The 14,583-nt window shown below is 38.8% G+C and overlaps 1 protein-coding gene across 1 annotated transcript; it reads left to right on the top strand.

Annotated features, from left to right (window-relative positions):
- Positions 1-5,496: 5,496 nt before the first annotated feature.
- LOC137201100 (immunoglobulin superfamily member 1-like) lies at positions 5,497-13,234 on the top strand. The gene is made up of 7 exons (XM_067615993.1): positions 5,497-5,790; positions 6,369-6,662; positions 7,237-7,530; positions 8,082-8,375; positions 10,546-10,869; positions 12,072-12,206; positions 12,362-13,234. The coding sequence occupies exons 1-7, from the start codon at positions 5,523-5,525 to the stop codon at positions 12,763-12,765; spliced, it is 2,013 nt and encodes a 670-aa protein (XP_067472094.1). The 5' UTR covers positions 5,497-5,522; the 3' UTR covers positions 12,766-13,234.
- The last annotated feature ends 1,349 nt before the right edge of the window (positions 13,235-14,583 follow it).

Raw genomic sequence — 14,583 nt, 5'->3', positions numbered from 1 at the left:
TGTGGTACCTGTATCAGTAAAACTGATGGCCTTATTAATCAAGATTTATGATTCAAGAAATTTTACACACATAGTGACAGAAATTCCTCTTTGACACAGCTCAATCAAAGACAAAGGTAGACAAATGTGGTTATGACGGTGGTCATTCCAACATTCCACATTTTTGAATGCAGTTGAATGCTTTTAATGCGAAGCAGCAGCATTAACAGTGGGCATATTTGCATTAGCAGTAATTTAAGACAGCTGAATACTGAATTGCTGGTGCAGAAAACATACCGACCATAACTAGAATCAAAAATGGGCTTTAAATTAATAAATGTCTTAAGAATTATAACTTACAGGTCTAAGAGACAGTTCAAAGTTAAACTCCAGCAGTATCATCAGGTTTTAAGCATATAGCTGTTTATCATCAGCATAAAGGGAGATTTAAATGTTGTTCACAAAATATGTGGCAAAGTAGAAGCATGTAATTGTTAAATGAATGAGTGAACCTAAAATGTGGTCTTGGGGGACATCAAAGGTGAAAGGGGGCAGCTGTGGAGTAGGCCCCTAAAAGTATTACTGCTATCTTTCCTACTCAAAGTTATACAGTGTATAGTTTTTACCAACGTCTCCACTTTCTCATACAAAATAATCTACTTGATCCAAACCAGTGCGGTATCAAGAGCACTCATTCCACTGAAACTGCCATGCTGTTGTCGATAAGACTAGTTAAGACTTTGAAAAAAAGAGAAAGTATCATGTGCACTAATTAAGGTCTGTGACATTGTCATATTTGACCAGAACAAACAAGTTGATAAACATGACTTCCTCGTTATTTGTTATGCTTCCTCATAACATGCTCACTGAGCTGTGAAAAAAAAGAATAAAGAAAGAGTCCAGAGCAAAAATACAGTGACAGTTAACATTTTATATTGTCCTATTTTTCAGCGAGACTCCCAAAGCCCAGCATCTCCATGAATCCTGCTGGTAAGGTTAGCTGGGGTCAGAACATCGGCATCACTTGTTTAATCTCAACTCAGCCTTTAAGTGGAACATTCATTCTGAAGAAGACCTCAGGTTCATTCAGAAAGACTCAAACATCAAGTAGCAACTTTGCTACCTTCAACATCCCTAAGGTGAACTTTGATAATGAGGGATCGTACCAGTGTCAGTTTCAGACAAGGGTTTCAAGTCAAGACTACAACTCCCCCCTCAGTGACTCTCTCAGACTTTCTATCACTGGTAAGAAAAAACTACAGTTCTGGAGTTTGAGTTTATGATTACTTTTATAAATGATCAAATGAAGTATGTTTACAGAGTTAGGGTTAAGGGAGTATTATTTAATATGTGAAAGACAGTTGTATAAAGCATTTTGCCTTAACTGATATCACTTGAATCAGCATGGGTTGGGGCTGAAGACTACAAGTTTGAAAGAACAAATCTGGGGGTGCAGAGTTACAAAGTGAGGTTACCAGACCTCTGTCGCACCCTCCTGATCTCTGCTTGAGGCTAGCAGCTCGAAGCTACATTAGCCGCTACTAGCATAACACACCTGGATCTCCAACTGAATTATTAGTGCTCGAGTTGCATCATGGGTAATTTAGGCAACAGGTTTTGACAAGGAAGAAGAATGCATGGAATAAAAAAGATTCATTCTTGAGAGGCGCATATGAGTGATTTAAGATAATTTGTGACATCATCAATTTTTTCTTTGGAACAAAGCAAGTGGCAACAACCATGGCTTGAAAGTGAAGCCAATGCGGAAGTCCCTTAAAGTGCAATACCACTGACAGGCTCTAAAAAATCCCTGGTTCCAAGACTCCCATTCAAAAAGTGTCAACTTCTCTCATGAAATACTGAGTCAATACATTTTTTTCAACAAGTCATCATGATCTTAATCGCTAAATTCGGGCCGTCTAATAAATGTGCTGGTGATCATTTTGAAAATTATTGCTCCATTAATAAGATTTAAAGACTTATAGTAGCTTTGATGTCTGCTGTGTGGGCATTGATTGACAGCTGTGATTGACATTTGGCTCACCTGCTGCTGAGCGGACTGAGTCAGACTATTGTTGCAATATTTCACTAAGTTTAATTTTACTTGATAATGATACGTGCTTCAGTCCAAGGTAGTGGGGCACGTTGCAGACCCCTTATATATTGGTTTCAAAAGGAAAAAATGGCGCCAACCGTAAGCAGCAACTCTGGGCTTCAAACCGGCTCCAATGTAAACCAATGGGTGACGTCACACCTTGCTACATCCATCTTTATATATAGTCTGTGGTACAAACAGAATTTACGAGTGGTCTAAAGTGAAGTCTGTTGTGCAGGTCATGAACAGAGAGTCTCTGACTTTCTTCACATGGGGAAAACATTTGTTTGACTTTGAATTATAATGTCTTAATCTGAATGAAAATGAGTTTAGATATGATACCAAAATCAACTAAAATAAAATATATAACTAAAACTAAATTAATATTCTGTTCACCATATTATTATTATCATGGCTGCCAATTTACCGAGAGGGTTTATAGATTTTATCGGCATATTTTGGCGTAGCAATTTCAGTAGTTTCCCAGTCCCGGCGCCAGAGGAAAGTAACTGGCCGGGCATTTGGTTTTTATGGGCGGCCCAGGCCGCACCCACCTCCCCCCGTACCATCACGACTCAACTACCATCTACCCATCCAACCTGCACAAACATCAGCCACGCTTAATTTGCATACAATAATGCATGAACAATCACTCATGATTGCAGTTTACTTTTTTAATTTTATGACTGTTACGGCACCAAATACAAGTATAAGCCTATAATGAAGCATACATATACGATACAGAAACTGCGTCACCAAAAGGTAAAGGCTTGCTCACTGTAGGCCATCTCTCTCATGCATAATGCATGCATATGTGCACTTATACACACACACAGACAGGTGAAACAACCGAAGTCCATTCCTACCTTTAAAATATCTTCCTCCCGGTTTTACTCACAGGAAATCCAGGGCTCAAACAATATCACTTTCCAGTGTCATTAATGTTAAGTCAAGCATAATTCCATTTTAATCTTATGTTTTGTTTTAACAGGTGTTTCGGGTTAACTAGTGACCGTGACCGTCAGTGTGAATACTGCAACAAGATTCAGCGTTTCATCTCAAGCAAGCTATTTAAAAAGATTGATTTCAGAAAAATAACTGAAGAAATGTGAATGATTCTTGTTGGCAACACCATTTAATTTACATAATGTAACACGTTTATTATCTACTCTTATTATCTACTTACTTATTATCATTTATGCAAGTTAAACTGTGCTCAGCAAGAAGCATTCACCTTGTAACTTTTCTTACAATGTGGGAAACAAAATGTAGCCTATAAATTGGCATTGCAGCTATAGTCTATCTTGTGATTTTATCGTGTTATCTTCAATCGGAAAGCGGCCCATATTCAACCACTTAACCTGCTTTGTCATTGAGTAGAAAAAGTAAAAGAAGAGTTTGTAAAGTGTAGACACAAAGCCAGTATTCACCGGGATTGACGAGCCTACCGTCTATTTAACCATCAGTGTGGATACTCAGCGTTTCATCTCAAGTAAGCCATATAAAAAGATTAATTTCAAAAAAATCAGTGAGAAAATGTGAATGCTTCTTGTTGACAACACCATTTAATTTACATATCGTAATACAAAAAGGACCAGACAAATATATACTGTATACAATAATTTAAGACTTTTAGGAGGACACCTACATGTTCTGTTCATGCTTTCAACAACTGCTGTCACCACGACAACCACAACACATTCCCCTGAAAGTCACCAGTTAACATGGTCAGTGTTTAAACCGAAACACCGGTCGGCATGCCAACCTCACCTAGCTGCTTTAACTTCCTGCTCCAGCGTCACACACTGACAAAAATTCTGAATAACAGTAACTGCCGTGAACTGAAGTTCAGAGGGTTAAACAAGCTTCTTAGAAACATTAGATTGGATTAAAGATGAAAAAACAGTGAAACTAGAAGTATAAAGACGAGAAAAAAACTGTTGCTGACAACAAAACAAACACCACGCGTCTGGTTTCTTAGTAGCAGCAATCCCTCTTTATTTCTGTCACACTGCAGTGCTACTCTGTTTTATGAATATTTTCTAATTGTTTCAGGTCCTCTACCAATGACAAATTTTTTATATTTTTGTCTGCTGATTTCTGAAAACAGGACTTGAAGCTCTGTAGTGTGAATTCTTGTTTTATTCTCTATCTTTCAATTTCTTTCAGTGAGCCTCCCAAAGCCTAGCATCTCCATGAATCCTGCTGGTGAGGTTGCTTGGGGTCAGAACACCAGCATCACCTGTTCGATCTCAACTCAGCATTTAGGTGGAACATTCATTCTAAAGAAGACCTCAGGTTCATTCAGAATGACCCAGTCATCAAGTACCAACTCTGCTACCTTCAACATCCTTCAAGTGACTTTTGACAATGAGGGATCGTACCAGTGTCAGTATCAAACAAGGGTTTCAAGTCGAGACTTCACCTCGGTCCTGAGTGATTCTGTCAGACTCTCTGTTACTGGTATGTCCTCAACTTGATTTTTTATCCATGTACAGTACCAGTCTAAAGTTTAGACACACCTACTCATTCAAAGGTTTTACTTCATTTTTTAGTAGTTTCTACATTGTAGAACAATACTGAAGACATCAACACTATGAAATAACACACATGTTTTACATTTTAGATTCCTCAAAGTAGCCACTGTTTGCCTTGATGACAGCTTTGCACACTCTTGGCATTCTCTCAACCAGCCTCATGAGATAGTCACCTGGAATGCTTTTCCAACCATCTTGAAGGAGTTCACAGAGCACTTGTTGGCTGCTATTCCTTCACTTGGTGGTCCAACTCATCCCAAACCATCTCAGTTGGGTTTAGGTCGGGTGATTGTGGAAGCCAGGTCATCTGATGTAGCACTCCACAACTCTCCTTCTTGGTCAAATATCCCTTATATAGCCTGGAGGTGTGTTTTGGGACATTGTCATGTTGAAAAAAAGAGATCATCCCACTAAGCGCAAATGAGATGGGATGGTGTGCTGCTGCAGAATGTTGTGGTGGCTGCTATTCCTTCATTTGGTAGTCCAACTCATCCTAAACCATCTCACTTGGGTTTAGATAGAACTCCATCACTCTCCCTCATAGTCAAATAGCCCTTACATAGCCTCCAGGTTTCAAACTATTTTTCGGTTTGCGGTTAAGTGAAAATACATAAAACAAATAAAAAATAGCCTAAATCTTTACTCAACCCTTCTTACAACAGCAACATATAGTCTACATGCAAGATCCGGAACACCTTACCAGTGGAAATTAAAGAGACCTCAGCGAGCACTTTTAAAATTCAAGTAAAAATGTATCTTTACAGACTGGCCTTCAATTAACTGTCTCCCCAACATCTATCTATGTATGTTAATTGCACATTGTGCACTGTGATGTCACACTAATGTATTTTCATGTTTTATTCCCTATCTTTCAATTTCTTTCAGTGAGCCTCCCAAAGCCTAGCATCTCCATGAATCCTGCTGGTGAGGTTGCTTGGGGTCAGAACACCAGCATCACCTGTTCGATCTCAACTCAGCATTTAGGTGGAACATTCATTCTAAAGAAGACCTCAGGTTCATTCAGAATGACCCAGTCATCAAGTACCAACTCTGCTACCTTCAACATCCTTCAAGTGACTTTTGACAATGAGGGATCATACCAGTGTCAGTATCAAACAAGGGTTTCAAGTCGAGACTTCACCTCGGTCCTGAGTGACTCTGTCAGACTCTCTGTTACTGGTATGTCCTTAACTTGATTTTTTATTCTCGTACAGTACCAGTCAAAAGTACTGAATACAATACTGAAGACATCAACACTATGAAATAACACACATTTTATATCAACAGTTGCTTTTCCAACCATCTTGGAGGAGTTCGCAGGGCACTTTTTGGCTACTATTCCTTCATTTGGTGGTCTAACTCATCCCAAACCATCTCACTTGGGTTTAGATAGTACTCCATCACTCTCCCTCATAGTCAAATAGCCCTTACATAGCCTCCAGGTTTCAAACTATTTTTCGGTTTGCGGTTAAGTGAAAATACATAAAACATATAAAAAATAGCCTAAATCTTTACTCAACCCTTCTTACAACAGCAACATATAGTCTATATGCAAGATCCGGAACACCTTACCAGTGGAAATTAAAGAGACCTCAGCGAGCACTTTTAAAATTCAAGTAAAAATGTATCTTTATAGACTGGCCTTCAATTAACTGTCTCCCCAACATCTACCTATGTATGTTAATTGCACATTGTGCACTGTAATGTCACACTAATGTATTTTCATGTTTTATTCCCTATCTTTCAATTTCTTTCAGTGAGCCTCCCAAAGCCTAGCATCTCCATGAATCCTGCTGGTGAGGTTGCTTGGGGTCAGAACACCAGCATCACCTGTTCGATCTCAACTCAGCATTTAGGTGGAACATTCATTCTAAAGAAGACCTCAGGTTCATTCAGAATGACCCAGTCATCAAGTACCAACTCTGCTACCTTCAACATCCTTCAAGTGACTTTTGACAATGAGGGATCGTACCAGTGTCAATATCAAACAAGGGTTTCAAGACGAGACTTCACCTCGGTCCTGAGTGATTCTGTCAGACTCTCTGTTACTGGTATGTCCTTAATTTTTTATTCTCGTACAGTGCCAGTCAAAAGTACTGAATACAATACTGAAGACATCAACACTATGAAATAACACACGTTTTATATTGACAGTTGCTTTTCCAACCATCTTGGAGGAGTTCACAGGGCACTTTTTGGCTACTATTCCTTCATTTGGTGGTCCAACTCATCCCAAACCATCTCACTTGAGTTTAGATAGTACTCCATCACTCTCCCTCTTAGTCAAATAGCCCTTACATAGCCTCCAGGTTTCAAACTATTTTTCGGTTTGTGGTTAAGAGAAAATACATAAAACATTTTAAAAAATAGCCTAAATCTTAACTCAACCCTTCTTACAACAGCAACATATAGTCTACACGCAAAATCTGGAACACCTTACCAGTGGAGATTAAAGAGACCTCAGCGAGCACTTTTAAAATTCAAGTAAAAATGTATCTTTACAGACTGGCCTTCAATTAACTGTCTCCCCAACATCTACCTATGTATGTTAATTGCACATTGTGCACTGTAATGTCACACTAATGTATTTTCATGTTTTATTCTCTATCTTTCAATTTCTTTCAGTGAGCCTCCCAAAGCCTAGCATCTCCATGAATCCTGCTGGTGAGGTTGCTTGGGGTCAGAACACCAGCATCACCTGTTCGATCTCAACTCAGCATTTAGGTGGAACATTCATTCTAAAGAAGACCTCAGGTTCATTCAGAATGACCCAGTCATCAAGTACCAACTCTGCTACCTTCAACATCCTTCAAGTGACTTTTGACAATGAGGGATCGTACCAGTGTCAATATCAAACAAGGGTTTCAAGACGAGACTTCACCTCGGTCCTGAGTGATTCTGTCAGACTCTCTGTTACTGGTATGTCCTTAATTTTTTATTCTCGTACAGTGCCAGTCAAAAGTACTGAATACAATACTGAAGACATCAACACTATGAAATAACACACGTTTTATATTGACAGTTGCTTTTCCAACCATCTTGGAGGAGTTCACAGGGCACTTTTTGGCTACTATTCCTTCATTTGGTGGTCCAACTCATCCCAAACCATCTCACTTGAGTTTAGATAGTACTCCATCACTCTCCCTCTTAGTCAAATAGCCCTTACATAGCCTCCAGGTTTCAAACTATTTTTCGGTTTGTGGTTAAGAGAAAATACATAAAACATTTTAAAAAATAGCCTAAATCTTAACTCAACCCTTCTTACAACAGCAACATATAGTCTACACGCAAAATCTGGAACACCTTACCAGTGGAGATTAAAGAGACCTCAGCGAGCACTTTTTAAATTCAAGTAAAAATGTATCTTTGCAGACCAACATCTACCTATGTATGTTAATTGCACATTGTGCACTGTAATGTCACACTAATGTGTTTTCATGTTTTATTCTCTATCTTTCAATTTCTTTCAGTGAGCCTCCCAAAGCCTAGCATCTCCATGAATCCTGCTGGTGAGGTTGCTTGGGGTCAGAACACCAGCATCACCTGTTCGATCTCAACTCAGCATTTAGGTGGAACATTCATTCTAAAGAAGACCTCAGGTTCATTCAGAATGACCCAGTCATCAAGTAACAACTCTGCTACCTTCAACATCCTTCAAGTGACTTTTGACAATGAGGGATCGTACCAGTGTCAGTATCAAACAAGGGTTTCAAGACGAGACTTCACCTCGGTCCTGAGTGACTCTGTCAGACTCTCTGTTACTGGTATGTCCTTAACTTGATTTTTTATTCTCGCACAGTACCAGTCAAAAGTACTGAATACAATACTGAAGACATCAACACTATGAAATAACACACGTTTTATATTGACAGTTGCTTTTCCAACCATCTTGGAGGAGTTCACAGGGCACTTTTTGGCTACTATTCCTTCATTTGGTGGTCCAACTCATCCCAAACCATCTCACTTGAGTTTAGATAGTACTCCATCACTCTCCCTCTTAGTCAAATAGCCCTTACATAGCCTCCAGGTTTCAAACTATTTTTCGGTTTGCGGTTAAGTGAAAATACATAAAACATTTTAAAAAATAGCCTAAATCTTAACTCAACCCTTCTTACAACAGCAACATATAGTCTACACGCAAAATCTGGAACACCTTACCAGTGGAGATTAAAGAGACCTCAGCGAGCACTTTTTAAATTCAAGTAAAAATGTATCTTTGCAGACCAACATCTACCTATGTATGTTAATTGCACATTGTGCACTGTAATGTCACACTAATGTATTCTGATGATTTATTCTCTTATTTTTAATGTATCTCAATGTTATTTTTATGTATTTTAAGTATCTTTAATGTTTTTTCTTATGTGCATAGCACCTTGAGTTACAACTACTGTATGAAAAGTACTATACAAATAAATTTAAACTTACACAAAAACAAACATTTTACAGTGCCGGCAATGTCCATGTCTGATGGTAACCAGGCGACCAGGCATGTGTATTACACCGTTTTAAATCGACGTACCTAGTTGAAATGTAAAAAAAGTAGGCATATTTTAGACAGCAATTTATGATATACACCACCATCACACCACTGCCGGTAGATGTTTCTTCCATGCACTCGCCTTAATGTCGCCGCCAGTCTCTTGTCTGCAGTCCCAATCAATCTCAAAACTGCACACGGTCTGATGATGACAGGAGTGTAGACTGCTCCTCCTCCTCCTCCTGGTATTCCTTATATTGGCACTATCCAGTTGCCGTACAAGTGTGCCTTGAAAATTGAATAAATCACCAACAGCATCAACAGCAAAGCCCCCACACATCATCACACCTTCTCCTCCATGCTTCCAGGTGGAAACCACACATGCAGATATCATCCATTCACCTTCTCTGTGTCTCACAAAGACACAGTAGTTGGAACCAAAAATTTCAAATTTGGACCAAAGTACAGATTTCCCCTGGTCTAATGTCCATTCTTTGTCTTTCTTGGCCCAAGCATTTCTCATCCTCTCACTGGTCTCCCTCAGTAGTGGTTTCTTTGTAGTAATTTGACCATGAAGGCCTGATTCACACAGTCCCCTCTGAACAGTTAATGTTGAGATGTGTCTATTACTTGAACTCTGTGAATCACTGATGCAAGCTCTAATCTGAGGTGCCGTTAACTGGAGATTTCTGAGGCTGGTAACTCTAATGAACTCCTATGCAGCAGAGGTAACTCTTGGTCTTGCTTTCCTGGGGCGGTCCTCATGAGAGACAGTTTCATCATAGTGTTTTGTTTAGTGTTGGTTTTTGCAACACTTGAAGAAACAAAGTTCTTGGATTGACTAACCTTCATGTCTGAAAGTATGGACTGTCATTTCTCTTTACTTAGTTGAGCGGTTCTTGCCATAATATGGTTACTACAGTAGTCAAATAGGGTTGTTTGCTGTATACCAACACTAGCTTGGCTCAACACAACTGACATCTCAAACACATTAAAAAGGCAAGAAATTTCACCAATTAACTTTTGACAAGGCACACCTGTTCATTGAAAACCATTCCAGGTGACTACCTCATGAAGCTGGTTAAGATATTGCCAATAGTGTGCACAGCTGTCAATAAGGCAAACAGTGGCTACGTTGAGGAATCTAAATGAAATATGAGATATTTTACTTGAGCCTCTTCCACATGTAGTTCCCTTTAAATTACTGGGATAACCTTTCAGGCACCGCTAGTGATTTTCACTATTTACACATGCAGCTACATTCCGGAACATTTCCATCTTGCACCTTCTCACATATGCCATGGCAAAGCCAGAATAGATGGGGCAAGGGTCTTTTGTATTGCTTTTTTGCAGAATAGTATAGATTTATATAAGTGCAGTATCCATCAAAATGTTGTTGTTGCTGGTTTTCAAGTCCAGGAAATTTGAATTGTTACATTATGTTTTGTACCCAGTGCCACTGCAGCAGCCCAGCATCTCCCTGACATCTCCAAACAGAGGGCTAGTCTGGGGAACTGAAGGTGCAGAGGTCACCAGGGGGTACAGCTTTGTCTTCACCTGTTCCGTTAACTCCAGCTTTCCTGGTGGTTTTTTCTTTCTCATCTTCTCTGGCTCCAGCATCAATATCACCCAGCCAGCAGTCAACCACTCAGCCTCTTTTAACTTCCCTGTAGCTGAGTATGAACACCAGGGCAACTACAGCTGTGTGTATGAAGTCACTCTGTCCACACAGAAATGTACTTCTACCATGACAACAATAATGAGTGTCGCCATTAAATGTAAGTAGGCAGAATTGAAGCTATGTAAAACTGCATGCGTATCTTTCTCTGCTGTTGTAGAGGACCGTTTGTGGGAGTGGAGACATCAGAACATCACTGACTTTGAATTGGCCCTTTGCTCCGTGAAATCAGTCCCTGAATATTTTTCAAAACAGCAGCAGTTCTGTGACTCGATGGAAAATGCTCCTCATATTTCTTCCTTTATAGATTAAGGAAAGAATCAAGTTTTATATGTTCATAAATGAATATAAATTATAGGATTATACTTATTATACACCATCACCATAAACCATTAAACATTTTGTCATGAAAAAAATTATTGTGCATTTTCTAGGCCTGTTCCATTATTATTACACAAAAAACTACTATTTATGTTTCCAGGTAAAGACTCTAGCCTCCTTCTTTTTTCATTAATAGTCACATTAACAATACAATTAAAAGAAAAATGTGGTATTCTTCAGCTGTAATTCATAAGGTATGACACAAAAACTACCATCTGTGCGTCCAGAAAATGACTGTGGCATTGGTGATAAGTTTAAAGTGTTATTTCCAAAAATAATGAGCCACGGTTGTGTTTCAGGTTCTAGCCCTGATTCACGTTTATGACACCAAAACAACCATCTGTGTTTCCACCTAAGAAATCTCTGTTTTAAATAGAATATTGACAGTATTGTGAAAACAACTACTATAACCTCATTATTGCTGGCATATCACCCCGTTATTACTATTAACTATGAATCTATTTTCCTCTATTTTGTTAAAATATAACACATTAATATTCATGTAACCACATTTTTATTGTGATTAGATTAGCTTATATTTACCACATTATTACCATGTTATATCATATTGTTATTTAAAATGTTGTTTTCCCCATTTTTAGCTCCACTGTTACCCTATCACAGAGAATAAACCCCTATATTACAGTATTCTCGTTATTATTACCAAAATATTAGTCTACCAGGTTATTATCTCTATAATTACCATGATATGATACCACTATTATCATTTTGTTAGCAACATTTTACCATATTAGTATTAATGTATTACCAAGCTGAAATGTGAATAGTATATCATAATTAGATTCTGAAAGACTTGTGGAAAAAGGCTTGCAGGACTATACCTTTACTATGGAAAATGCATTACACTTGTAAAGTATCAGACAAACAATAATTGTTTGAAAATGTTTTTTCCTCCTATAGTGCCTTTGTTGCTGATGGTGTCCTCAGCGGCTGCTGGGACTCTGCTGCTGCTCCTGCTGGTCTTGTTGGTGGTCTGTCTGGTCCACTGGAGAAGACGACGAGCCAAACAGCCTGGAGACCTCGTCCTGAGTCAGGGTCTGTGTTCATATGAAACTGTTGCTGTTTGTTTCTCCTCCTTTCAAGACACACTTTCATCTAACTGCTTGTGTTTCAGAGTGTGTAAGTAATTGTGTGATTTTTAGAGAATTGTTTTAAATATTCATGACACGTTCTGCCCCCTGTTGTTCCAGTGGCTGTCAGGAACAATTATGAAGTCTCTGAGGAGGAGAGTGAGGAGGAACAGCGCTATATGAACTTCCAACCATTGCACAACAAGAAGAGGCAGGAGGATCAAGCAAGAGGGATGGAGGAAGAGGAGAGCAGTGAAGATCGTGTTCACGAGGAAGAGGAGAGTTTTAATCATTACTATGTGGGAGAGGAGAACAATGAAGGTCATGATTATGTAGAAAGCGAGGACATCTATGATATTGTAGAGAACGACGGAGAGGGGTATGAAGATTGTGTGGTAAAAAAAGTAGCTAAAGAGGAGGAAAACAGTAACACTGATGACGACTATGTGAATGTACACCAACCTTTTGCTGAAGACACTCTCGACATTTACGGAGAACAAGAAGATATTTATCAAAACCTTTAGCTTTCTACTGCTGAACAGTATCACAGGACAATTAAATTAAAGTATTATACTATACTATATTATGATGGTTAGTGTGTAGTACATACTGTTTAGAAATAGGATGTAGTGTGGATTTGGGACATGCTGATATATCATAGAGACATGCTGCCAGTGGATTATTTTACCTGCTAGATAGATCGTTCTTGTCAAACCTATCCCCTCAGGTATTTTTGTAAATGCACCAAACATTGTCAGCATGTAAAAAAATGCATATTGTGTACGCTATCTGCCCAGCAACAAATGGCCAACAAAGTTAACAACTAGCTAAATTGGAGCATTTAGCAGCTAAAATAATGGATATTTTTCTCAGAATTTGGCGAAAACCTAAAACAGAGCTAAAAGGAATGAATTTTGGACTTATTCATCAGGTGAATAAGACTCCAAATGAATGTTGTGCCATGTGGGCTGGATGTGTAAATAGGCAACTGCTATAGCAAATAAATTCACCATATCAACTTAAATTGTGATGGCTTGTTTCTACTGCCCCTGGTGCTCTAAAAATCAATCATTGCAAGTCTTCATTTTGTTTTTATTTATGTTTGCCATTTAATTAAAATCTATTGAGCACAACAGTTGAAAACATTACAAGATGTGATGTGATACAAAAAAGATCTGAATCACAAAATCAGAAATCAGAAATTTTGAAGTAAAATTTCACATTTCACAGAAAACCATGTAGGGCCTGTGTACTTGCTGAGTATATTATAATGTATATCACCACTTCACAGACCAGGATGGAGCTGATAGGACTGTGATTTTACTGTTTCCCTCTGCTTCCACTCATTAAGTTAAACTATGCTAACTAACTCAGGCTCCAGCACCATAGTTCATGTTCAAACATGAAAATGGTATCTACCACACCACCTAACTCTCAGTAAGTTTCAGAGGGACATATTTTGACAACTTTTAAATTTTAAATTACATTTTAAATTAAAGCTGCAAGCAGCATTGAACAGGCCCTCGTGCCTTTGCGCTCGTTGGGTCGCAGCGCACTCGAAGGGCTTCTGTAACGGGCATGTAGATGTCTTCAGACCCGGGCTGTTTTCAGACAGTGCAAGACGGAGATAAAACATCACTTCCTTTGTCCACTATTTTGCCCGCTGCTGGGGCTGCTTTGCTTCAATTTCGTAGGGGGCGCTATTAAGCCAGTTTGCATTACTGACTTAATATTGTCATGAGGATGTGTTTAGGCCAGGACTCTTATCAAACATGCAAAGTTTGGGGCAGACTGGAGCATTTGCACTAAAGTTATAGCAATTTCCTCTGTCATGGCAAAACATCAAAACTCAACGCCACGCCATGCCACACGTTTCAACGATAGCTAAATTATAGCATATTAGGCACATTACTGCCACCCTCCGCTTCAGACTGTAGACCAAATATTAAATCCTACACATCAATCCTGTCTGTCAAATAAACTCTAAAAAACTAAACTAAAAAATTAAAGCTGCAAGCAGCGTTGGTCGGGACCTCGCACTCTGGCCCATCGGGATCAGATCATTTTTCTTTATAAAAATGAGAGATATTTCTTACAAGTTTGGTGTGCTTTTATTTTGAAAGTTTGATTGAAAGGATGAGAATTTTCTGCAGGGTGATACATGTCTGTCTTGCTCACACCTGTGTCATCAAAATCATGCAAGTTTTGGGTCCATTCACTTGAATTTCAATTAGTAAATTGAAAACTCTTGATGGGTTTGTGTGTAAACAAATTATTTTCCTAATTTTCATCGTCTATTTTTAGAAAAGGAAAGACTTTTAACGCACATGACCTGGTCAAAG

The sequence above is a fragment of the Thunnus thynnus genome, chromosome 17 (genome assembly GCF_963924715.1).
Source record: "Thunnus thynnus chromosome 17, fThuThy2.1, whole genome shotgun sequence".
Classification (NCBI taxonomy): Eukaryota; Metazoa; Chordata; class Actinopteri; order Scombriformes; family Scombridae; genus Thunnus; species Thunnus thynnus.
Note: the sequence above shows the minus strand (reverse complement) of the source record. Positions and strands in the feature narration are given on the sequence as shown.

Bases quoted from the DNA above. Each gene is read 5' to 3' on its own strand.
- LOC137201100 (XM_067615993.1), top strand. From the start codon at position 5,523: ATGAATCCTGCTGGTGAGGTTGCTTGGGGTCAGAACACCAGCATCACC. The intron at 6,663-7,236 runs GTATGTCCTTAA...AATTTCTTTCAG, and splicing joins TGTCAGACTCTCTGTTACTG to TGAGCCTCCCAAAGCCTAGC. The intron at 7,531-8,081 runs GTATGTCCTTAA...AATTTCTTTCAG, and splicing joins TGTCAGACTCTCTGTTACTG to TGAGCCTCCCAAAGCCTAGC.